Below are 25309 nucleotides of genomic sequence, written 5' to 3' on the forward strand. Positions count from 1 at the left end.
TTTTTTAATGCTGAGCCTGTAAATTGTTAGTCTTAGGCCTCTCCAGGCTGGGTGAGCAAAGTGTCTGCTAGCTTCCTTAAATATCTAGCTTTCTGTAAAGTTAAGTATCTGCCATCTTCACTAAAGTCTACAGTTCCGCTGGTGAACATTCATCTGTTTGTCAAACCCTTCTATTCAAGCTTCTTTTGTCCAATCCTTTTAAACATTCCCTAATGGGAAGTTGTTTCTGGTAGCCATTATTAAGGTTAAAGTTTTGTCACGGATATTTTTAGTAAAAGTCATGGACAGGTCACGGGTAATAAACAAATTCACAGACACCTGTGACCTGTCCCTGAGTTTTACTAAAAATAACTGAGACAAAATGGGTAGGGAGAAGAGTCCAGCACCCACTGCTGCCGGGACCCCTGCTGCCCATGGTAGCTTGGAGCGATGGTCCGGTGGCTGGTAGCTGTGGGGTCCCCCTGCGGTGTCTGGGCAACTGCAGGGCTCCCTTGCCAGCTGATAGTTCAAGCCCCTGTGCCCTGGGGCTGAGGAGGAAAATGTCATGGAGGTCTCTGGAAGTCACAGATTCCGTAACCTCCATGACAGAATCTTACTTAGTCATTATATCAGCCTAAATTGTAGAGAGATGGCTGCTGGTATTTCCAAACCAATTTAATGATTTATGGCAGAGAATGAAGTAGTTGGATTGTGTGTTTGGCTGCTTTGCAAGGATGGCGGAACTGTCTGTGGAATAGATTAGAGTCTACAGGGAAAAAATGTGCCTAAGATTAGAGCTGCATGCTGCATTTTGCACAACATTCGTAAGAATAAGGGAAAAAGCTTTAATGATGAGAGGCGGGAAAATTGGGCAGAGGTGCAGAGACTTACTCAGCAGTTAGCTAGGCTCCAGTAGAAAATGGAAACTGTCAGGGCAATATTGTCAGGGATGTCTATAGCTCTTAGTTCCGAATCTCAGACCTGGAAAAAGTGCAACATGACATCAATCTGTTAACCCGTGAAGGGTGGGTGGAATGGATTGTGAGCACTGTAGTGTTGTTTGAGTGGTGGAAGTGAAATATTGGGCAATCCTTATTTTATTTTGTTTATGCCTAAAAAATCCTATGAATTTAAAATCTATAGATTTTCTGTGTAAAATCCATTGACTCTTAAAAATGAATCTTCAACCATTTTTAAATTTAATTTTTTTCTCTTTGCTATATTACATTCTTTAATTAGAACAATAATGAAACGTTCAAAATGACACAGTGAGGGGGGATTTAAGTAACAAGCAAGTGTAGGTGCCTTGCCTCTCTCCCTCTGCCCCTCAACATTAGAAGACTTCAAACAGGAAAAGTTCAAAGTTATTAGGGGCGTTAAATGGCTCAAAACAGCTGGACTCGCAGGTGCAGCTGTTCTTATTGCCCTGAGTTTGGGTCTGTGAAGGGAATAAATTCTGGGAACAACGCCGTGGCAGTACAGCGGGGGAGGAGTTTCTGGTGTTCCCAGTATACTGTATTATCCAGAGGTTGCAGAACATGGCTGGGTCCTAGTTTACAACCCTGCATTGTCTATTCCCTAAACAGTAGCATGTAACATCGCAGAGCATTCTGGGTCCGTCTTGCTTTCAGGATTTGCCTCTGCATGTCCCTTTCTCTTTCAGTAGTTTTTCTTGCTATAGTAACATTATCCCTGGTCATTGTGACACTCTTTGGCCACTTAAATAATCTCCCTGGAGAGCCTTCCCCCCACACACATACAAAGTACAGCCTCCATTTCCCTGCCTGTTTTTATTTTTGTTTGTTTGACTTTGCAGTGAGGTACCTTAACATATCATCCTGAGTTTTCTGTTCTCACCCCCTGATCAATTGTTGATATAGGCCCTGTCTCTGATGATCTGGCCGCTGTGGGTGCTTTGGCTGTGGGCATAGGAGAAAAAAAACAAGTAATCATGTTTTGTGTTCAAAAGAGACTGACAACATTTTTTAATATGCATTTCTGATTTCCCCTCCCTGAGATTCTTCCCAGTTTTGGGGGAATCTCAGCGATGGTAAGTAGTATGTGCATAAGGAGGCTGTATTGGGGTTTTTGTCTTGTAGGATATGCTGCTAGGATTTGGCATTGTACCTTAGAGACTGGGGGAGGTGGGAATTCTGTTTTCAGTTTGGGTTTGCAGATTTGCTAATACTATGTCAGAGATTAGCACGTGGGCATCTGGTGTATTAGCTGGATAGTAATGCCTTCTACATCCCCTTTGTGCTGCCCTGACTCGATTACATTACACTGAGGTGGGTAGAGTTGAAGGAAGAGAATGGTCTTCTTCAAAAAGGCAAAGGGCAGATGAGCAAGATAAGTTGGTCACTAAGATGGTGGTGCAGGAGTGCCAGGGAATTGCGACTTACACTGGGGAGAATGACTTTGTAGTTAGCTCCCATACTGTCCAGACAAAAATTGAGCAATTTGTCAGTCCTAGCTTAGATTCTGCTTTGTTCCATGGTGAAAGTTAGTAGCAAAATATATATATAGGGTTATGTAATCATTGTCTGAAGCACATAGTTCCCAGTCATTCTCTATGTAAGCCTAAGAGCAGCCATTAGGAGATTTGCTATCCCTAAGGCAAAGCTCTTTTTCTGTAAGAATGTGTGTTGAAGGGCATTTATTAATAAGCAAGGAGTTGTGGTCCTTGTACCCTTACAGGTATACAATGATAATGTGTACCTCATGTAAAGTGAGAATGCTAACCAAACTTCTTTTCTTGTGACCGCTGTCTCAGACTAAATTTCGCACAAATTAATGTTTTCATTATTGGAATATGCCACCAGAGGGTGGCTGGAGTGCAGGCTGCACCATGCTGCTGGCTGCCATTGTGAGCTGGCAAATGGGGCTTGGGGTGGCGGTGTCTTGGCTAGGCAGGACAGATGTGGGGAAGGAAAAGAAATGGATGGGTGGGCATATGCTTTCTGTAGTATGGACTTGAAAACAGGCATTAGCCTGGCTGGGACAGCTGTTACAGACTGCAGAGGCTGGAGACTAAAGCTCATGTCTGCCTAAAATGTCTAAAGCCAAGGGGCAACCGGAACAGAAGCTAGTGTGGCAATATAGCACAATAATGATGATCAGTTGTAAAGAGAGAGACTTCCATGCCAAGGCTCCTTCGAGAGGATCTCCCTTCTCTATCATAGCCTGGGTTTTTGGCTGGGGATCAGTATAGATTTCTGCACAGCAGGAATTGGGCTAGTCTTGTAGAGTAACTCCTCACTTAGTCGTCCCTGTCAACGTTGTTTCGTTGCTGATTAGTTAGAGAACATGCTCGTTTAAAGTTGCGTAATGCTCACTTATAATGTTTTTTGGCAGCCACCTGCTTTGTCCACTGCTTGCAGGAAGAGCAGCTTGTTGGAGCTAGCTGGTCGGGGCTTGGAACCAGGGGGATTGGCAGTCTCCCTATCAGCTCCCTGTTCTCCTAAGTTCCCTGTGTGGCAGCTGCCCAGCAGGCTATCAGTTGCTGGCAGTTCAGCTGTCCCTCCCCCCACTGCCATGTGCTGCTCCTGCCCTCTGCCTTGGAGCTGCTCTCCTGAGCATCCTGCTTGCTGTGCAAGGTGGGGGGAAGAAGAGGGGGACTAATGTCAGGGTGTCCCCCTCCCTCTGCACCTGCATCCCGCTTACCCCATTTCCAAAGAGTAGGGGGACAAATGACAGGGCTCAGGATGGAAGGAAATTGCTGGCAGGAGCTGCTGCCTCAACTTGCTGATCTATTTAAAAAGGCAGTGTACTTATAGTGGGGTCAGTGTACTTAAAGGGGCAATCTCTCTTTCTCTCTCTCTCTCTCTCTCACGTGGTGTGCGTCTCTGTCTGCCATGCTGTCTCCTCTCCCTCCATTCGTGCTGCCTTGTAGAGCATGAGGCTACATTAACAACAATGTGTTAACCCTTGGGTACTCAGCCGATTGCTAGTTCATCATTTAGCAGTAAGGCATCCCCTGGGAAATATCCCACCCTCTGACTTCACCACCTCATCCAAGCTTCACAATCATCATCGCTGTCGACCAGTATTAAATTGTTTGTTTAAAACTTACACTGTGTGTGTGTGTGTGTGTGTGTGTATATAATAGTCTTTTGTCTGGTGAAAAAAAATTCCCTGGAACCTAACCCCCCCTATTTAAGCTAATCCAATTTCCCCATAACAATTAATGTAAAGTCGCATTTTTCAGGAACATAACTACAGCATTAAGTGGGGAGTTAGTATACCTGGCCAGTGCCAGGGTCTGGGGTCATGAACAGATCCTGGTTTTCCAGGGACAGTTCTTCACTGGCCGCCTTGTGCACTTCCTCTGAGTTTTGCTGGTCATTCTTTGGTGGTGAGAATAGAGTGGACAGTGGGATCCACAACCTTCCTGCATTGATTTGTAGTGTAACTAATCAAAATCCTATCCAGTTCCTCAGAAAATGAATAGGTGACATTTCCACTGCTGGACTTCTTCCTGCCATCCCTGGTTTGAGTCTAGTTCCTCCTGAGCTGTTTGCTCGTTATCCTGCATTGTTCAGTGTCCCAGTTGTGGCCCCTCGTGGTCATCCGCTTAAGAAAAAAAATTCTTCTTATAGTTGCTTCTCCCCAGATGATGAGACCCAGGCTCTTAGCATGGCCCTAAGCAGTTGCTTAAGACATGTTGTAAGGCTTCTGGAGTAAGGCCTGGTCTACACTACAGAGTTAAGTTGACACAAGACCGCTTATGTTGACTTAACGCTAAGCATCTATATCAGGGGTGGCCAAACTTACTGATCCTCCCAGCCGCATATGATGATGATAAGAAGTTTGAGAGCCAGGCACACATGCCCGTGATTTCTGCCCTGTGGCAGGGCTTGAGACTTCAGCCCCAGGGGAGGCGCTTGCTGGTGCTTGGGGCTTTAGCAAGAATGGGGGTGAAGTCCCTGGACCCCTTTCCCACTGGGCGGAAGCCCCTAGCCCCATCACCGCACCTGCAGGGCAAAAGCCCTGAGCCCATCTTCCCCGCCCCAGGTAGGTGGAGAATGAGAGGCATGGGGAGGCCCCACAAACCACATTTTAACTGTAAAAGAGCCTCATGTGGCTCACGAGCCGCAGTTTGGCCACACCTGATCTATATGAAAATGTTGCTCTTGCCAATGTAACTTGCCCACTACGCCGACATAATAACTCCACCTCCACAAGAGGTGTAGTGCTTAGGTCCATGTAGTTAGGGTGATGCAGAGTCAGTGTAGACCCTGCGTTAACTATGTTGACCTTAGTGGTCTCCAGGAAGTGTCCCACAATGCCCCACCGTGATTGTTCTGGTCACTGTTTGAACTCTACTACTTTCTCAGACACTATAGAGTTGAGTCATCCCTACTGAAGTATTTATTGCTTTGGTAGAAAGGTGTTATGCAGTGGTGTCCTAGAATTTGTAGGTTTCTTTTGAATTCTTAATGGATAAATTTAATCCCCCCTCCTTCACTAAAGATTATTAGTGTAACGTAGAAAACATAGTGACACATCTGATGTGGAATAGAATGAGAGAGGGAAAATTCTGTCTTACTGTGACCTTTCATTTAAGACCCTTCATGTCAGTCTTCACAATGGAGGCTCCCTGTCTCCATAGCAACTGAAGGCAGACCAGATATTTGTTCTGAGCCTGGGCTTAGGACCACTTCTTAGGGAGAACTCTCCAGGACGACAGTATTTTTAGTTTTGAAAGCTATTGTTTTGAAGGGTTTTTCTTAAAAGGTGGTCGTAAGCCCAGGCTCTGAACAAAGACTCTGCCTCTAGTTGCTGTGGAGATGAGGAACACCCACTGTGAAGACTGACTTTGAGGGACCTGGATAAAAGGTCGTCCTAAGACAATTTTCTCTTATTGTACCCAGTTGTCCTCATTTCATCCTCAATATTTGCAATCATCCCACTGTAAGTTTACATAGGCCAATGCTGAACATTTAGGAAAATTTCTAACTTTTCTCCCATTGAAGTCCCGTGATAGAACTTTTGTTGATTTCAGAGAAGGCAGAGTAAGGACAATGCTGAACACTTAATACTTTTCCCATAAATATTCCTTCTCTTATTCCTCTGCATTTAGGTCATTGCTTGGTAGATCCCTTGTGTGTCTGGTGGCAGCTGTATTATGGGGCAGCATTTTATTTTCTTAGCTGATAAATATTGTCACATCTTGGGAAAACACCAGTACAGGCACCCTCCCAAACTACCTTAAAGGACAAGAGACCTCAGCAAGTAGAGGTAATATATGGAGCAGCTAACAACTTTCCTTTCAACTTGAGAATTTCTTAACTATGGTGCGCACAAAAGGGTTTAGAATAGGGCTGTCAAACGATTAAAAAAAAAATCACAATTGTGAGATTAAAAAAGTTACCATTACAGTTTTAATTGCACTTAGTAGAATACCAATTTAAATTATAAATATTTTGGGATGGTTTTTCTGCATTTTCAAATATATTGATTTCAGTTATAACACAGAATACAAAGTATACAGTGCTCACTTTATTTGACAAATATTTTCACTGTAAAGTATAAACAAAAGAAATAATATTTTCCAGTTCACCTTATAGAAGTACTGTAGTGCAATCTCTTGTGTAAAACTTGAGAGCCTTCAAGTCGAAGCATGAAGAGGCATATGAATGTTTAGCATATCTGGCCGGTAAATACCTTGCAACAGTGGCTGCAACAATGGTTATGACAGTGTCATGCAAATGTCTGTTCTCGCTTTCAGGTGACATTATAAATAAGAGCGGGCAGCATTATTTCCCATAAATATAAACAAACTTGTTTCTCTTAGTGATTTGGCTAGAAAAAAATAGGACTGAGTGGACTTGTATGAGGTGAATTGAAAAATACTATTTCTTTTGTTTATCTTTCTTACAGTGCAAATATTTGTATTTAATACAAGTGAGCACTGTACACTTTGTATTCTGTGTTGTAATTGAAATCAATATATTTGAAAATGTAGAATAACGGCCAAAAATATTTTTAATAGTTTGACTGTGCAATTTTAAACTGTGATGAATCGTGACTGTTTGTTTTTTAATCTAGTTAACTTACTTTGGGTTAATCACATGCATTTGCTGCTATTAATTGACAACCCTAGTTTAGAACCAAAAGACACTTTTGTATTGTGCCTGATTTACTGGGAGGTGTTCTAGAGTTCACATATCACAGGTCAACAGGTAAGATGTGAATTGTTTTAGGCTGTACTTGCATGGTATTGCTTTATTTTCCATTCAGTCAAGTACGAGTCCAGTAACTATACAATTTTGTTAGAGATTGGAAAATATAAATGGTTGTGTGTCTCAAATGATTTGCTGTCAATTGTAAGTAAGCAGTAGCGCCAAGAACACCCCCTCCCCGTAATAAAACCAAAAAATACCCTAAAAAACCATAGAAGTAATACTAACTTAGGCAATTTCTTGTGAGGTACTAATTTCAAATTAGTTTATTAAAATAGTTTTAAGGCTTCAATCACATTGAACTTTTGCTGTTTTTGTAGATTTAAAAAAAAAAATCCACTTAAAGTAAAACAGCTGTGTAGTAGTCTCGGCTGAGGTTCGGCCTTCAGCAGGGCTGTGGGGTATCCCACCGCCTCGCTCTGGTCCGCCGTCAGTCCTGGTCCAGTGGTAGCGTGGGACAGCAAACACACGGTTAGGGGATCAGGCCCTTAAGCAGGGGCTGAGCCAATAGGTCAGAAAAAGCCCTGGGCCCTCAATCAGGGTGGGGCAGCAACCACGCAGTCAGGAACCCAGGCCCTTAAACAGGGGCTGAGTCAATGAGCAACAGGTCCCAGCCTCTCTAGGCTAGGGAAAAGGGGGAGTCTGCCACACTCGACTGTGTGCCAGCCCGGGGCCCTAGCAGCAATGGAAACTCGCTGCTGACAGTGGGGATCCTGGCCGCAACACACTGACGTAGGCTCTGGCAGTGCTGCAGCCAGACTGGGGTCGGCTGCCCCCAGGCTACTTCCACACTCACCCTCGTAGGGTACCTGGGCCGTACTAGTGTGTGTCCTCGGTGCTCTCCACCAGCATCGGTTCCTCGGGTAGGTAGCGAAGGGTAGGTTCGGCTCCTCCTCGGGGTAGCAGGAAAGGGGCAGGCTCGGCTCCTCCTCGGGGTAGCAGGAAAGGGGCAGGTTTGGCTCCTCCTTGAGGTAGCTGGAAAGGGGCAGGCTCAGCTCCTCCTCGAGGTAGCTGGAAAGGGGCAGGCTTGGCCAGTCCTCCTCGGGGTAACGGGTGAGGGGTAGGCTCAGCTGGCCTGGTGAGTCAGCAGGCCGGTCGCGGCCTGCTGCTGTCTCCCAAGCGGGAGCTCAGCCACAGATGTCTGCTCTCTCTGCCGGCTTGTTCTCCATTGAGCTTGGCAGGTGGGCTTTTATACTTCCGGGTCGGCGCCGTGACCTCTGAGGGGCGGGTGCCGGACCCGGTGGCGCCGCCTACGTTAGGGGAGGTTTGGCCCTCAGCGCGGCTGTGGGGTATTCCACTGTCTCGCTACACACTGTTAAAAGTAAGGTAGTGACATGACTGTTTGTTTTTTCTTTAATTTACAGCATTTAAATATCAAGACACTGACAGATGATATGGTAAGACTACTTAAAGTTTTGCTTCTGCTGTGTTCGGTGACTAACCCAATATCTTCCACAACTTTAACATTAGCGTATCTTCACTGCTGCTAGACAGTCTCTCCATTAAAAACAGTTTTTAATACTGCCAGTTTGAATGAAAAGCTAAAATATAACCGATAAAATCTGGCTAAACTGGAAAAAATGGTTACTGGTCTATGATATGTCTAGGTCAGGGGTTGTGAACCTTTCAGAAGTGGTGTGCTGAGTCTTCATTTATTCACTCAGATTTAAGGTTTCACGTGCCAGTAATACATTTTAATGTTTTTAGAAGGTCTCTTTCTAGAAGTCTGTATTATATAACTAAACTATTGTTGTATGTAAAGTAAATAAGGTTTTTAAAATGTTTAAGAAGCTTCATTTAAAATTAAATTAAAATGCAGAGCCCCCTGCACCAGTGGGCAGGACCCGGGCAGTGTGAGAGCCACTGAAAATCAGCTTGCGTACCGCCTTGGCACGTTTGCCATAGGTTGCCTACCCCTGGTCTAGATGCACCCAGTAAAAATGTCAGTATTGGTCATTGGTTTTAAATTGCTGAACTCTGTACCAATTGCTGCTTCGTCATAGGGCAACTAGTATAACTGTCTGAGGCAAACCCCATAATGAATGTAGTAATCACATTTAAGGCGTGCAAAAATTGGGTTAACCTGTTAGGGCTGCATGGCTTGCTAAAGTAGTGTTTAATACTATCTTGTACTTTTTTTTTTTTTTTTTTTTTTTTAAAAACCCTGTGATGGAGTGCTCCACTGACTGCCAAGATGGTGCCCCCTCCAACTAGTTCAGGGGAATAGCTTGCAAGGTTGATACCCATTCCCGTGGTTGCATGTCATCCTTCCACCTCTCTATGTAGGTCTGCAGAACCTCTCTCGCTCTGCAAGCTGCTGCTGCCTCTTCGTGACTGCCTCCAGCCAGGTCACCCAATGGTTTCACCTACTGGGGTTGGAAAGTCTTTTCCATAAATAAACAGGCTTAGGCAGCCTTCCTCGTAGCCCCTCAGTGTCTGGCTGGGGAACCCAGGCCTGCCCTCTACTCCAGGTGTCGCATGAGAGACCCTCTAGCCAGCAGTCAAGGTCTGTTGCCTCTTAGACCTTAGGGCCTTTCCCTGAGTCCTGTCCTACCTCCCTTCTCCCAGGGAGTGACTACAGACTTGCCCAGCAGCTCCTTTCTGCTGCCAGTTTCCTGCCTTTATAGCCCAACCCTGCTCATTCCTCCTCAGCTGAGCTCCCTCCCTCATTCAGGGGATTACTTAGTCACCTGATACTTCTCACCTATGGCCTGTTGGGTTAATTAGCCCCCTTCTTTGTCTTCATTAACCCTTTCAGGGCAAATGTGTGGGGAAAACCCTTTCCCACCTCCTTCATAACCGTATATAATTCATGTTCTGAGACTAGCTTAGCCATTGTCACTTAAACTTGTTGGTTTGTGTGTCTAAACAGACTTGTAACATAAAATACTTTGTGAAGAATTCTCATAGTTATGAGGTAGCAAGTCTTCTGTCATCCAAGATACTGCAGTTCATTCTCAAACGATGAACATCAGCGTCCCATCAGCGTCCTCTCTTATGGTTAGAACAGTCTTCCTTTTTAAAAAATGAGAACAGTAAGTTGACACATCTTGGATCATGTCTGCACTAGAAAGTGAAGTCTATTTTGTGTAAGTTGACATCGAGCCTTCAAATTAATTAAGTCAATCTTGCATGTGCACAACACATTTATTGTCTTGGTGAAGTGTGTCCTCACTAGCAGTGCTTGCACAGTGCACTGCTCTGTGTATCATTGCATAGCTATCCCACAGTTCAACTAGACTAATGGGATTTGGGGTAGGGTTTGCAACGCCTCATGGGACCAAAACATTGTCATGGGTGGTAATGGGAACATGAGTTTGGTCTCCCAGGATGCACTTTCCTCCCTCCTTTCCCTGATCTATACGGCGGCTTAGCTGCGCATATCCCATAGCCCGAGCAACATGGACCCTGCTCAGTTGTGCACTTGTGTTAGCATTACAAACACCTGATCCCCCTAACCTGCAGTATTCCTGAAGCTGAGACAGGAGCTGCCACGCGGAACATTGCAATGTCGCACAACCAGCCCTTCTGCAAGCCATAGAGCGAAACAGTTTGCAGTTGCTGGTGGCAGTTGCACATCAGGTGAACATAGTTGAGCGCCGTTTCTGGTCCAGGGAAACAAGCACTGACTAGGATTGCATGGTTGTGCAGCTATGGGATGACGAGCAATGGCTGCAGAACTTTCAAATGTAGAAGACACTTTCCAGGAACTTTTTGTGCAGAGCTTTTCTCAGCCCTGAAGTGCAGAAGTACTAAAATGACAGCTGCTTTGACAGTGGAGAAGCAAGTGGCTATCGCTCCATGGAAGCTTGCAATGCCAGACAGTTACTGGTCAGCGGGGAATCAATTCGGAGTTGGTAAATGCACTGTGGAAGTTGTTGTGATCCAAGTTTGCAGGGCCATTAATTGACTTCTGCTAAGAAGGGTAGTGATTCTGGGCAATCACAGTGGATGGTTTTGCTGCAATGGGGCTCCCTAACTGTAGTGGGGCGATAAATGGCATCCATATCCCTATTTTGGCACCAGAACACCTTACCAAAGAGTACATAAGCTGAAAGGGATACTTTTCAATGGTGCTGCAAGAGCTGGTGGATCAGAGGTAGTTTCACTGATATCAATGTCGGATGGTGAGGAAAGATGTGTGATGTGCGCATCTTCAGTAACTCAAGTCTCTTCAGAAAGCTGCAAGCAGGAACTTTCTTTTCAGACCAGAAAATAACTATTGTTGATGTTGAAATGCCAATTGTGATCCTGGGAGTCCCAGCCTATCCTTTGTTCCCATGGCTCATGAAGCCATACACTGGTTGACTGGACAGCAGTAAGGAGTGGTTCAACAATAGGAGGAGCAAGTGCAGAATGGTGGTGGAATGTGCCTTTGGACGTTTAAAAGCTTTGTTGCCGGCCCAAAAGGGCCCGAGGGGGCAACAACGGGGTTCGTTGCCTGGTGTGATTTGCACCAATGAAGACACCAGGGGTGGAGAAGCAAACCAAATTTATTCAAGAGCTCTGAATAGGCACTAGGAGACCAGCATGTCTCAAATCAAGCACAGCAAATACAAGCAAGTGTCCCATTTTATATTCCAAGCTGTTTTTGTGCAAGCCTTTGTTCTGTTACTTCCTTTTACCCCTCCTACCCCTCCCTTCTCGAGCAGTTACAGCAGACACACATTGTGGCTTATTAGAACAGTTCCCACTCGTCTGCTTATCTTCGGCCTTCGCAGGCTAAGACGTAGAGGCTTCTCCCTCCCCCTTTCCCCGACAAGTTTTGCTAGAAAAGCTGACCATTACATTTCTGCTACAGCATGTAAGCAGTTAGCATGGAAGTAGGTGAGAGTTCACAAGATGGAGTTATTGTGGCTCACCTAGACCCAGAGCGCAGGAGTTTCATCTGCACTTATGGCCTTCCACTCACCCAAGTTACCTGGTAGCTATGCCTAGTGACACCAACAGGTTGCTGGCTCTGTTTGCCTAGTAGGTTAGACCTCAGAGAAAGCAGTATTCACATAGTTATTGCTGCCTGCTGTGTGCTGCATAATATCTGTGAAACAAAGGGAGAAAAGTTTTCCCCGGGGTGGGTGGTTGAGGCCAATTGCTTGGCAGCTGATTTTGAGCAGACAGATACCACGTTAATAAGAGATTGGCTCTGCGTCTCTGTGAGGCTTTGAAAACCCATTTCAGCAATGAGCCACAGTAACGTGTGAAGCTTACCTGCATTGTTCCTTCCCAAACCAATCTCCCTATTACTTTTTTTCCCCCTCCTCTGTAAAATGAACCAACCAACCATGTGTTGAATGAATAAATAAAGAGCATATTTTTCTTGATCTGTTTTCTTGGCTGCAAGGAGTCTAGAGTTGTATTGCCTTTCTTGAAGCTCAACCAGACGCTCCAACATGTCTGATTGGCCCTCATAATCCACAGCATCTCCTCCTGTGTGGCACACTGCTGCTCCTGGTATGCACTTCTGCTGTCCATGTTTAGTTTCTCGGGGAGAGAAATTCTCCATGTTCTGAGCTCAGCCTTGGCTGTCCCAGAGGTGTTGATTATCTTGGTAAAAATGTCATCCCGAGTCCTCTTTTTCTGCTTTCTAATCTGGGAAAGCCTCTCTCCCAGTGTGGGGGATTAACCGAAGCTCTATGCCTCTTATGGAGGTGGAGTACAGAAGTCGACTTTACAGGCCACTTAGATTGGTGGAAGGGACCTGGTAGAGTAGATGCATATGTAATTAGGTCGACTTCACGCAACCTATGCCTGTAGTGTAGGCCAGGCCTTAGTTTCATATAGTTTAAGACGTAATACCATTGTCAGCATCATCTTTCGTCATGAAGGATTAACAAGAATTCAAGGCCAGAAGTGAACATTGTCATCTAGTCTGATCACGAGAATATCACTAGCCATTAAATTTAATCCAGATACCTCACTGAACCCAATAACTTCGATTAGACTAAAGCATTTCATTCCTGAGGAGACTAAACTGTTGTGTGGCCTGGCAGAGAACATAAGAGATCAAGGTACCATCACTGCTTGAGACCCTAGTAATGGCAGGGAATTAAGTGAGATATGCCCAAATTATCCCAGCACACTCCATGCTGCAAAGGAAGGCAAAAAATCTCAAGGTCCCTGCCAATTTGACCTGGTGGAAAACTTCTTTCCAGCCCCATACCTGGAAATCAGTCAACGTTTTTTGCAACTTATGCATTTTGTCCAGAATTATTCTGTATGTGACTTGTAAGCCCCTTGGGTCAGGGACTCAAGTTAATATACTAGTGAGCATGTGCTTGCTTAAATATTTGTATTCATCGATGGAAACTAAATGACCTGTTGCCTAGTGTCCAGTGCTGATTTGCTTCTGTAGTGGGGCGGTCACCCCGCTCCTGCCAGGAGGGGTTAAAAGCAGCTGTGGAGAGGGCTGTGGCTGGGGAAAGGCTGACTGGGGAATCAGCCACAGCTGAGGCCACGCCCCAGTCAGGCCACAGCTGGCCCTATAAAAGGGCTGTGAGCCAGGAGCTCAAGGACAGAGGTAGCTGGGGAGCTCCAGCCTAGCAAAGCCCCAGGCTGCAGGCTGAGTTAAGGGCCCACAAAAGGGTACTAGGGCTGTAGAGGGGCAGCCCTGGAATAGGCAGAGGCAGCTGGTCCAACCCCCCCTTTCCCATGATGAGTGGTTTACAGACTGCCGTCTGCCCCAGTGAGCGGGGACTAAATGGAGACTGGTAGTAGCCAGTGAGGCAAGGTGGGATTTGGGGGTTCCCCTGGGAGAGGAGACCCAGAGTGAGGGGGTACTGTGGTGGGCAGAACCCGTGGGCAAAGGGCACTGGGGTCTGGGAAGGATATGGGGCCAGCGGCAGGCGAGACACCGGCCTGCAGAGGGCACTCTGGGCTGGGAAGAGCTAATTCCCTCGACGACCAGCAGGAGGTGCCGTGCTGGTGAGTCTCAACCTTGCTACAGCGTCTCATAAACAATAATCCAGAGGTCTAATTATTGCTGTTGGTTAGCTCTGAACACAAGTGGTTTAAGGTATTCATCAGCCTGCAGCTGCAAGTTTTTGTTTTTAAGGCCATAAGATACCAATGTGATCTTTTAGTCTGAGGTCCTACATAACACGGGACATAGAGCTTTCCTGAATTAATTCCTGGTCTTTTGTTTCTAGAGCTTCAAAATATAATTTATTCTCACACTGCTGGAAATCTGAAATTGGATTTTTGGCAACTGTAACATAATCAATCCTAGGATAACCTATAGATGTGCTAAATCTGCTATGCCTACCAGCTTCCTAAGTTTGACCTAGCCCAGTTTGTCGCTCTACTAAGCTTTATTTGTGTTCCTCGCCTATCAGAGTAGTTTAGTACTTCCACCCCGCCAGTTTAGGTAAATCTATCAAGTTTGCTGGAATCAGGCAGGATATCAGCCTGAAAATCTTGTACTACTGAATCTTTCCAATGCACTTGCTAGAGGAGCCTAGTCTATCCTTCCACTGGGTGGTTATCCACAGAACCAAGTAGAGTGGCTCAGCGGTTGATAGTCCAGTCTGCTTTTATGAATTGATCAACCAAATGGTTGTAATTTTTGATTTAAAAGGTTAGTAATAAGGAAGACGTGTCTCAAGTGTGGTTTAACTTTTTAAGTCACTGTAGCAGGTGCCTATTATTCACACAGTGTGTATCAGAACAATGCTATGTTCCCAGCCAATGCCTTTGCTTAGCTTCCTAAGTCTTTGGAGGAGGACTTCGTTGTTGGTTCGTGTCTATGATACTGGTCAGTAGCTAGGAGCTGTGGAGGCAATTGATTTTCAAAATCACTAATTTTGCTGCGTCCTGAAGTGGTACTATTTCAGCTGTATGCTAGTCAATAGGGACCTTGAAAACGTTTGTTCCCTTTCTGTTCTTTCCTCTCTGAGGTCAGTAAAGCTAGGGATTTCTCCCAAATTCCTTAATCCTCTTGAAGCAAAAATTTAGATCTTAACTTCAATATTTCCACTTAGGAGAAGAGGCTAACATATAAGCTAGTTCATTAAATTCTAAATGGAAGGAAACCTCAGATAAAAAAGGGAATCTGCTAAATGAATTTTGCTCATTTTTACTGCTGCATTATAGTTCCAGAAGTACCTCCCACAAATTGGCTACAAATTAGTGTCTTGTGTAATTGGCTAAAGCTGCCTTTTTTGGTCCAGATCAGTTACCAGCACTTAACCTTTTCTGTTGGCATAAGTATTGCATAAGGAGGTTACTTTCAAGATGCTTTCAATAGGATTAAGTTATCTGGGTCATCCCTCGGAAGACTCTCAGAGATTCATCCGAACTAAACAAATTTCTTCTCTGTGGAATGAAAAACATCCTTGTGAGGAATTACAGATAAGCTTTCAGAATTTCTCAGAATACATTTAATAAGCAGTCTTTCCAGCCAGTTTGTCCACCAACTATAACGATGGGGAAAATGTTTTTGCAACTTTGCAGAGCAGATGCCAATATAGATATCTGACACAAGATAATGTAAACTTTCCAGTTTAGTGGGGAAGCTAAATACTTTCTATCTCAAATTGCTTCCACTCTAACAAATGTCATATGAAAAGAGTACTCTTACAGAATTTTAAGAGACTCTTTTTTTGTGTGCTGGCAAACTTGTATTTAAAAAATAAAAAAAAAAAGTTCATATGGTGGACCTGGGACTAAAGCTGCTCAGAATATCATTCAGGGATTTTCTCTGGGTTCTTTGTGGTCCCTGAAAAGATAGCAAATGAGGATTGATAGTTCCTTCTATTAATGCCTGAAGCAAGGTTCAGGATGCAAGATATTATATACATTCTGGAAATGGCTGCACTTGATCTTTATGCTCCAGAGTTGTTCTTCAAGTGCTTGCTCCCATCAATTCCATTCTAGGTGTGTGTGAGCCCACGTGCACAGTCATCGGAGACGTTTGCTGTAGCTGTAGGGTCGGCTGTAGTGCCCGCTTGAGTGCCACGCTTATGCGTTGGTTGGAGCGCCTTGTTTTGCATCGCAAGAGCGTTAGCGGTTATTACAGTCCATTGTTTTGTCGTCAGTTGATAGGTACTGAGTTAGACATTTAAGTTAACTGTTAGAGTAGTAATTTAGGAGTTAGAGTTCTGGCTGGGACTTTGCTTCGGACTGGGGCCTGCCCCGTTCCCCAGGCTTTAAGCCATGTTCATCGTGCAACCAGCCAATGCCCATTAGTGACCCCATGAGAGCTGTTTAGAGTGTTTGGGGGAGTCCCACAGAAACAATAAGTGCAGGATCTGTAAAAATGTTTGCTCTTGAACTCAGAAGAAGCGGGATATCTGCTTGAGGGCCCTCCTCATGGAGGCTGCGCTTTGTACTACCTCAGAGCCTTCTCAATCGGACTCCACGCCTGGCACCTCAGCACTGGTGCGCAGTGCACCATTGGCACCGGAATCCATCTGTCACTGTTCCCGCACCTCGGTGCCTAAGAAGCTGTCGAAGTTGATGGGCCCACCAGCATTACAGGAAAAAGTGGGGTTCGGGCAAAAGACCTGTCAGGCCATGTGCCCGCTCCGGAGCTGTTGGGGATACCGCTGCAGTTGGAGCCCTAGTCCAGTCAGGGACCCACCTCTGACTCCTGGGACAAGCAGGGCCTGAAGTGGTCCTGGTGGCCAAAGAGCAAGTAGGTCGACAGGCACTTTGGACACCAAGCCAGGTGACGGAGCTGGCCAAGGCCCCGGTATCTATGGGCGAGCCGGTTATGGGACCACCCCCGTAAAGCAGCGGAGCATCTCCAGACTGCAGGCGTCCGTTCCCCATCATCATGGCAGTCTCAGGCATCTATGGCTCTGCCCTGGTCACCGGAAGGGCAATGGTCCAAGCCTGAAGGGGAGTTCAGCCCCTCATCTATAAAACTTGAGACTGGCGTGGAGGCAGGGGCAATGACCCACTCAGTGGCAGTACTTGAACCTGTGGGGTGTACCTGTAATGCCAATCCTATACTCCCACTGTTCCTTCGAGGCCACAGTGGACAAGCTGCCCCTGGCACAGCTGGTACCAGAGTTGGAGCATGGTGCTGAATGCGTCATGGGAGCAACAGAATGGGCCCCGATGCCCAAGGAACCATCCCCGGACAAGCAAGGGGAAGCTGCCCCTCCCCCTGCTGCGCAGTTGTCTTTGGACAAAGCAGTGGTGGGCCCCTCGCAAACGAGCAGTGCCGCCCCCTGGACTACTTCAAGGAGCCCTAGGCCCTGCTCAGAAGGGTGGCTCCCAACCTGAACTTGGCGGTTGAGGAGCTAGCAGAGGAGTCCAACCTCTTGAATGTCATACCTTCCTTCACCCTGGCATGGGTCATGTTGCCTGTCCACCCAGGGGTCCTTAAAATTGCCAAGTCTCTGTCGAAGACCCCCTCTTCTATTCTGCCTACCTCCAAGAAGGTGAAAGAGAAGTACTATATCCTCGCAAAGAGATTTGAGTACCTGTTACCCACCCTCCAGTGAGATCCCTGGTTGTGTCTGCTGTCAATGAAAGGGCCAGGCGAATGGCACAACAAAAAATAGATGCTAAGAGGCTGGACTTTATGGCAGGAAAATTTATTCGACAGCCAGCCTGTAATTTCTACCATCAGGCCCTGGTAGGCAGGTACAACTTGAACCTGTGGGACTCCATCAGCAAGTTCAAGGAGGGCCTCCCACAGGACTGAGCCTAGGAATTCACCACCTTGGTGGAAAAGAACGAAGTAGTGGCAAGAGGCGCCCTCCAGATGGCCTGGGACACTACGGGCTTGGCGGCAAGGGTAGTCACCTCTGCGGTGTTCATGAGGTGTAGCTTCTGGTTGGACCTCAGATAAGGGTATCTGACCTGAGCGGGCCTCACTGCAGTTGATCCTGGACTACGTTCTGTATCTCAAGTTCCAAAGCCTGTCCCTTTCATCTATCAAGGTCCACTTGGCTGTTATTTTGGTCTTCCGTCCACTGCTCAAGGGTAGGTCAGTTTTCTCCCAGAACATGACTGCTAGTTTCCTCAAAGGCCTCGAGTGTGTTTACCCTCATGTCAGGGACCCCGTTCACCCATGGAACCTGAATCTTGTGCTGTTATGGCTTATGGAACCCCCCCTTCAAGCCTCTGGTTTCCTGCTCTCTCCTCCTCCTGTTCTGGAAGGTCATATTGGAACTAACAACAACATCAGTCCGCTGGATCTCTGAGATAAGGGTGCTTACCTCGGAGCCACCCTATACGGTCTTCTACAAAGATAAGGTCCCGTTATGGCTGCACCCGGTTTTCCTGCCTAAGGTGGTCTCGCAGTTTCATATGGGCGAGTACATATACTTTCCTGTCTTTTTTTTTTTTTTTTTTTGCAAAGTTGCATAAGTTGGAGGGGGAGTGTAGATTGCATTCCCTAGATGTCAGGAAAGCGCTAGCTTTTTTACATTGAAAGGACCAAGCCATTCCGCAAGTCGACACAATTGTTCATTGCGGTGGCTGACACGATGACAGGTCATCCAGTGTCTGCTCAAAGAATTTCTTCTTGGATCACTGCCTGCATTCGCTGCTGCTGCTGCAATCTGGCAAAGGTGCCACCTTCGATGATCGTAACCGCCCATTCAATCAGGGCGCAAGCCGCCTCAGCAGCTTTTCTAGCCCAAGTGCCTATCCAGGACATCTGTAGGGCGGCCATTTCTTCATCTGTTCACATGTTCACATCCCATTATGCACTTACCCAGCAGTTCCGGAATGATGCTGGCTTCGGTAGAGCAGTACTGCAAGCCACTAGACTGTGAACTCTGAACCCACCTCCGAGCATAGTGCTTGTTAGTCACCTAAAATGGAATTGACGTGAGCAAGCATTAGAAGAAAAAACTGTTAACTACCTTTTCGTAACTGTTGCTGTTCGAGAGGTGTTCCTTATGTCCCTTCAATTACCCACCCTCTACCCCTCTGTCGGAGTTGCCGGCAAGAAGGTAATGAGAGGGCGAGGGTCAGCAGTGCCTAATATACCAACGCATGATCATGGCAGCACTTAAGGGGGAGCTACAGCTGACATTATGGATACTGCTAAGGTGAAAATCTCCAACTGTGCACGTGGGCACACACACACCTAGAATGAAATGGACATGAGCAACACATCTCTAAGAACAACAATTAAGAAAACATAGAATTCTTGAGGAAAAACTGTTACCTATCTTCATTTTTCTATCACACCTGATTAGTTGCTGTCAAGTAAGGTAAAACATCTATTCTTGATTGATCATATGGTATGTCATCTCACTAAAGGTTTTCCAAGTTGATGTGATACTGATAGAGCACTGCGTCTACACTACTTGGTTTGTGTATTACTAAAATGTAACTCCTTCCTCTCACCCTCCCAATTGAAATGCATCTGCACCAGTAGAGATTAATATTTAAGTCTTTAAAAAAAAAAAACAAAAACAAAAAAACAATTTAAAACATTTTGAAATGGAAAGTATTAAATGAGGCTTTCACTTTAACTACATCCCTTGTTCTCTTTCTCTAGCTGCAGAGAGTCTTTAGAAGGGAAACTCTTCCATGTTTGATTGTATCTTAGAGAGTAGCTATTCTTTTGGGCAAGAGAAATTAGTTAAGACTGGGTGGAGCTGTTTGTTTTTCAAGTCCAAATTTCTTTCCTAGAAGACAAAACAAGATGAACACCCACAAAAAGGGGAAAGAAAAGAACAATGAACATAGAAAATGACGTTTCTGTCTAATGTTGACTCTGACTTGAAACCACATTGCTAGAGAAACATAGGCACAGCACATGGCAAACTCATAACAGCATCAGCTTGTGTAAGGCGTTAGATTTAACTGCCTCTTTTTGGTCACAGGGTTTACGGGAGTGTCTTGGCTGACTAAATTAGATTCTTATTAGACTTTAGGAAAAAGGAGGGAAATAGAAAAAGAGAAGAAATAAGGTGGGGAAGGAAAAGAACACGCAGCAGAGTGTGAGAGTGTCACATCCCAGGTGGTGTTTGGGATTTCACCAGAGCTGCTGTCGGTGGTGATGTCCTCTGGCTCCCTCTTTCTGGTCAGGATGTCTTTCAGGATTAGAATGAAGAAGGCCTGGTATCCCAGGAGTTGGTGGGTGAGGCAGCCATAATTATGAAGCTTGCTCCTTCCCCTTCTTTAGCCAGCATTATGGTAGCTAGCTTCCCCCTTGTCAGTCAGTGTTTTTTCTGGCCAGCTTCCACTGCACCTAGTTGTTTTTTTGGGGTCTCTTAAAAAAAATGATGGGGTGTAATGGCCCTTCCCCTCATAATTTTGTCCACCAATTAGGCTTAACTTCTGACGCACCAATTTTGGTTCATTGATATTTTTCTGGTCTCACTGTTGTTCACCTGGTATGATCTTAACATAGTTCTTGAATTAGATCAGCAAGCCTTTTTGTTTGGACTAATTCAGTTTTTCTATTCCCCACCTCCCAGACTTCAGTCTTTCTATCCTCCTCTTCCCGCCTCTCTCCCCTCCATGCAAATATTGTCTTCAACAATAAAATGTTGATGGGAATTGTGACTCGTTATGAACATTCACTCACTTTTTACAGTTGTTTACTGTAAGGGTAAATTTGTAGGCCAGATTATCACACCACCACTTGCGCTGCAATATCTCAAGCAGATTTTTCTACTGATCTGAAGGAAGCTTACCTGCACATCTCTGTAAAATAATCCGACAGAAGGCTTGTGTGCTTTGCCTGTAGTGGAATACTTTTCCAATGCACATCTTAGCCCTTTAGGATAATATCCCTTTAGGATAGTAACAACCTGTGGAGGGTTTCTATGAAAGAACAAGTGACCTTTATAGTATCTCTTGACAGGAAAGGGCTACAAGTGTACCCCTTTCTTTAACTAATGAATATCCCCATTTAAGAACATCCGCAGGAGTATGTTTGTCATAAATCAGGAAGTTGATAGTAACCTGATCTAGTATACATCTATTGATCTAGAATATATTTAGGGATACAGATGTATACTGGAATCTGTAGTCTTTCCTTCAAGGGGCAATTTGTAGAAGTTAAAAGGCACAATCCAATGAGGTTATCACTTATGAGAATGAAAGTTCATGCCCTGATTTTTTTTCCCTCACTGTTGCCACAGTGTCCAGAAATTTTACAAAAGTCTCAAAGGAGAGGTTCAAGGTTTTTTCTGATAGCCTTGACCTCGTGGAGGAAACAATGTTTCTCAGATCTGGTCACCTGCCTTTGTTGCAGGAAATACCTCTTTACCAACAGTGCAATACTACAAGGAGAAAGATAAGCTGCAGTGTATTGGAAAGAGGCCAATTTTACAAAACTCAGATACACTTATTTATTTGGTTCATGAGAAAGATTGACCAACAGGTCATATTCCAAACCTTGTTCCGGTTCAAGTACTGGTATAGAGACGATAACACTCAGAGCCAAAACCAAGGATGCTTTGGAGAAAGGCGGGGTGGGAAAGTTTCAACAAAATAAAGATGTCTGTAATGGAGACAAAAAGAAGAAAATGAAAGTACTGTTTAACCCCACTGTTCTGCCAGCAATGATATACAGGGTGGAAAGCTGGTCAATGACAAAAGCAAAGGAAGAAAAATTCGCTGTCATCCAGAGAGCAATGGAAAGGCAAATGTGTAAGATATTGCTCCATGATCACATACCGAATGAGGAGATCAGAAGGCATACAGAAGTGACGGATGTAATGCAGGTGATTTATGACGCAAAACGGAGATGGGCGGGTTATGTAGTTTGCAAGCAAGACAATAGGTGGACAACCGCATCTGTGACTAGATCCCCAGAGACCACAAGCGACCGCAGGGCAGACAGAAAATGTGCTGGGCCAATCCCATGACAAAATTCTGTGACCAGAAATGAAAGAACCTGCTTGCAATAAAACGGAATGGTGTGGTGTCGACTTGCATTCGTGGCGGGATGGACGAGGACAAGCTGGACAAAAGTTATCTTGTATTACCTCAATAAGACAAAACTCTTCTGCCAATCCTGTGACACAGGCATTACCAGACAAGATGACATTGCCAGGCAGGCATACTACATCTGTATCTGATTAGTTTCTTGATACTTCATTGAAGGGTGGGGATGGTCATGTGTGGTCTCTACTTAAGAACAAACTTAAGACAAAGCTGAAGTTAATGAAACAGCTGATCATGACATGAGACAAAAGTCTGGGGCCGTATAAGAGAAGGAAAAATAGCACAAAATATTCTCCATTATGGAGGAGATCTGCCAACATCAGTGTCATGAAAAGCGGATCCCAGCTCTCTGGATTGGACAAGCACTACATGAACTGACGGTTGGGTGAGAAAAACCTTATTATACAGGAAGATAACTTGTTAATAAGTACAGACTATAAATTGTTATGCTTTTACCTGCAATTTTATGTTTACAAATCCTTAAACTTCTTTTTATTTGAATCTTTAGCTCAAGCTATGTTAAACTTCAGTTCTTCTTATAAATATGTCTAAGTGCCTTGTGCTAAGGAAAGTGTTGAACGAGGTGTACTGCATCCATGTAGTCCGTGGATCAGAATACATTGCGGGTGTCCAGAAGACAAGGGACTGGGCGCTAGAGTATAACAAAGTGAGGAGTGTAAATTGCTAGCCTGCCCTGGGGAAGAGTGGGGCTTATGACACCCTGGAGTGGAGTGCTTGTGTTGCCTGCAGTAGGTAGTTCAGGGAGAGTTTTACCCTGGTGGACACAGTCAAGACTCGCTTACTCTGTAAGTAGGTAGTAGTGATTCATCCTGGATGTGTCTCAATTATCAATACTGTTGGTACCTTTTGGGGATAAATTTAGGGGAAAAGCTTTCAACAGAGAATCTTAAAAATGGGTGTCAGATGGCATTCTACAAGGATTCAAGGCAGCCTCCTCTGTCTTTCTGAGATACATATCTGTAGTTATTTTAGATATCTGTAGAGCTGCTACTTGGAATTCGATAGATATGTTTTTACATTATTATTCTCTTGACAGCTTCTAAATCTAATGCACAATTTGGCAGTGGAGTCTTTTATAGTCATTTAGACTTCTCCCCACTATTGAAGACAAAGAACTGCTTGCCTGTTACCTAAAGTGGGATCTGTGTGCATAAGTATTCAAAGAAAAAATGATTTAGTATAAAGTAACTGGTTAGAGAGGTTTTGTCCACATGGATCCCACAGCCTGCCCACCATACACTAATGTGGAGTCCTTTACCATTGTGAAGGAACTGGGAGGCAATTGGGCCACCACAGACTTTGTCTTCTCCAACGGTTGCTGCTGGCTAAAAAGAATCTGATATCACATGCATGAGGCGCACACACATCTAGTGTGGGATCTGTGTGGACAAAACTTCTCAAACTACAGTTAAGACAAGAAACCATTTTTTTTTCCTGTAATGCATATATACACACATACAAAGATTAATCACTTGATGACCTTGAGTACTCTGTGTGTGTACACATACAATACTAAAGGTCATCAAGGGATGAATCTGTAATTCATGAAGCGGAACTCAATGAAGCTAAAAATTACTTTTTTCTAATATGAGCTACAGTTAAATGGAGTTTTTTAGCTTAGTATAAGTTTGTGCTGTCTCTTTTGTTTGTGTTTTCTTTTAATTGGAGTACTTTTGTATATCATCCCCATGTGTAGTACCTGATAGGATACATATTTTAAATACTTGCTATAAAACATGAATTCCTAAAGTTGGATTATAATAACTGTTAGTTTGTTGCAACATATTAATAGCTGGGATCATGGCAATCGGCAGGGTTGTCTTCCATAATTGTGAAAACACAAAACAGGTACAGACTTCAAGCTTCCATTTGTTATTCTACTTGCTCTTAATAGTATATCTTAATGACGATACTTTTTTAAGCTACATAGAGGCTAAGGGACATATCACATAATAGTCTGTTTGTTTATAATAAGAAATATAGAAGTAATTGGCTCTAATCTAATATGTATGACTCAAGCTTTCATGTAGGTATACATGGTACAAAATATTTGGACTAAAGGTTTGGTTTAGTAAGGCTTAAGAAAGTTCAGATACTTTTTAAAACAGCATTCTTGCAGTAACAAAAACTAAGGGAAGGTGCCTAGCTGATTTGGGCTAGGCTAATATAATCTGTTGCTTACCAAACAGCAAAAGTCTGAATTAGGAAGTATTACTTTCAGTTGCTTGTATTTTTGATTCTCCTTGACTGTGTGTCCAGTCTTGAAGGCTCAGTCAAACCTGTGACTAAGACAAGCTTCTGACTTACGGGATTGTGCAAGCTGATTCTGCACTTCTAGATCTACTCCTCTGTGCTGTCCAATCTGAAGTGTTGGAAATGCCAAGTGTAGGGATGACTACAAAACTGATAAGTGTTCTTTGCCATGCAAAGTTGTGGGGATAGCAGATAGTAAAATAAGGGTAAAGTAAAGTAATCAGTGTGGTAGGGTGGGAAATTCTGTTATTACTTGATAAGGAAGTAAGATGTTGTGACATGCTCAGAGAGCTCAGGAAGGCGAAGAAATGGAAATAAACTCTTGAAGCAATTCTTAACAATACGAAGCTATTGACTTTCTTATGTTTTAATGAACGCTATCTTTTATGCAGTAAGTACAGAGAAGAAATTTACTAAGTCGCTTTAATAGACAATAGTGCAGTATTTTTAGAATGGCAACATTAATACTGTGAAGTATCCTAACAAGCTTAAATTAAAAAAAAAAGTTACAATGTTGTTTTAAATATTAAATAAAAAAAAGCGGCATCTTATTAGGAAGAGTTCTAGAACATCAAAATCATGTCTGTTATGAATTGTAATTTCCTTCATAAGAAGCAAATAAGAGTCTATTTAAAAAAAAAAACCCAGCTTTTTCAATAAGTTTTTGCAATTGTTAGTTTAATATTTATCATAGAATCATAGAATATCAGGGTTGGAAGGGACTTCAGAAGGTCATCTAGTCCAACCCCCTGCTCAAAGCAGGACCAATTCCCAACTAAATCATCCCAGCCAGGGCTTTGTCAAGCCGGGCCTTAAAAACCTCCAAGGAAGGAGACTCCACCACCTCCCTAGGTAACGCATTCCAGTGTTTCACCACCCTCCTAGTGAAATAGTGTTTCCTAATATCCAACCTGGACCTCCCCCACTGCAACTTGAGATCATTGCTCCTTGTTCTGTCATCTGCCACCACTGAGAACAGCCGAGCTCCATCCTCTTTGGAACCCCCC

The 25309-nt window shown here is 44.4% G+C and overlaps 1 protein-coding gene across 1 annotated transcript in view; it reads left to right on the top strand.

Annotated features, from left to right (window-relative positions):
• DIAPH3 (diaphanous related formin 3) overlaps positions 1–25309 on the top strand; it is a 502197-nt gene that overhangs the window by 5233 nt on the left and 471655 nt on the right. Inside the window, exon 2 of the mRNA XM_054013650.1 lies at positions 8528–8560. Coding sequence (XP_053869625.1) covers positions 8528–8560 — 33 coding nt within the window. The remainder of the gene's footprint in view (positions 1–8527; positions 8561–25309) is intronic.

This window comes from Malaclemys terrapin, chromosome 1, assembly GCF_027887155.1.
Source record: "Malaclemys terrapin pileata isolate rMalTer1 chromosome 1, rMalTer1.hap1, whole genome shotgun sequence".
Taxonomy (NCBI): domain Eukaryota; kingdom Metazoa; phylum Chordata; order Testudines; family Emydidae; genus Malaclemys; species Malaclemys terrapin.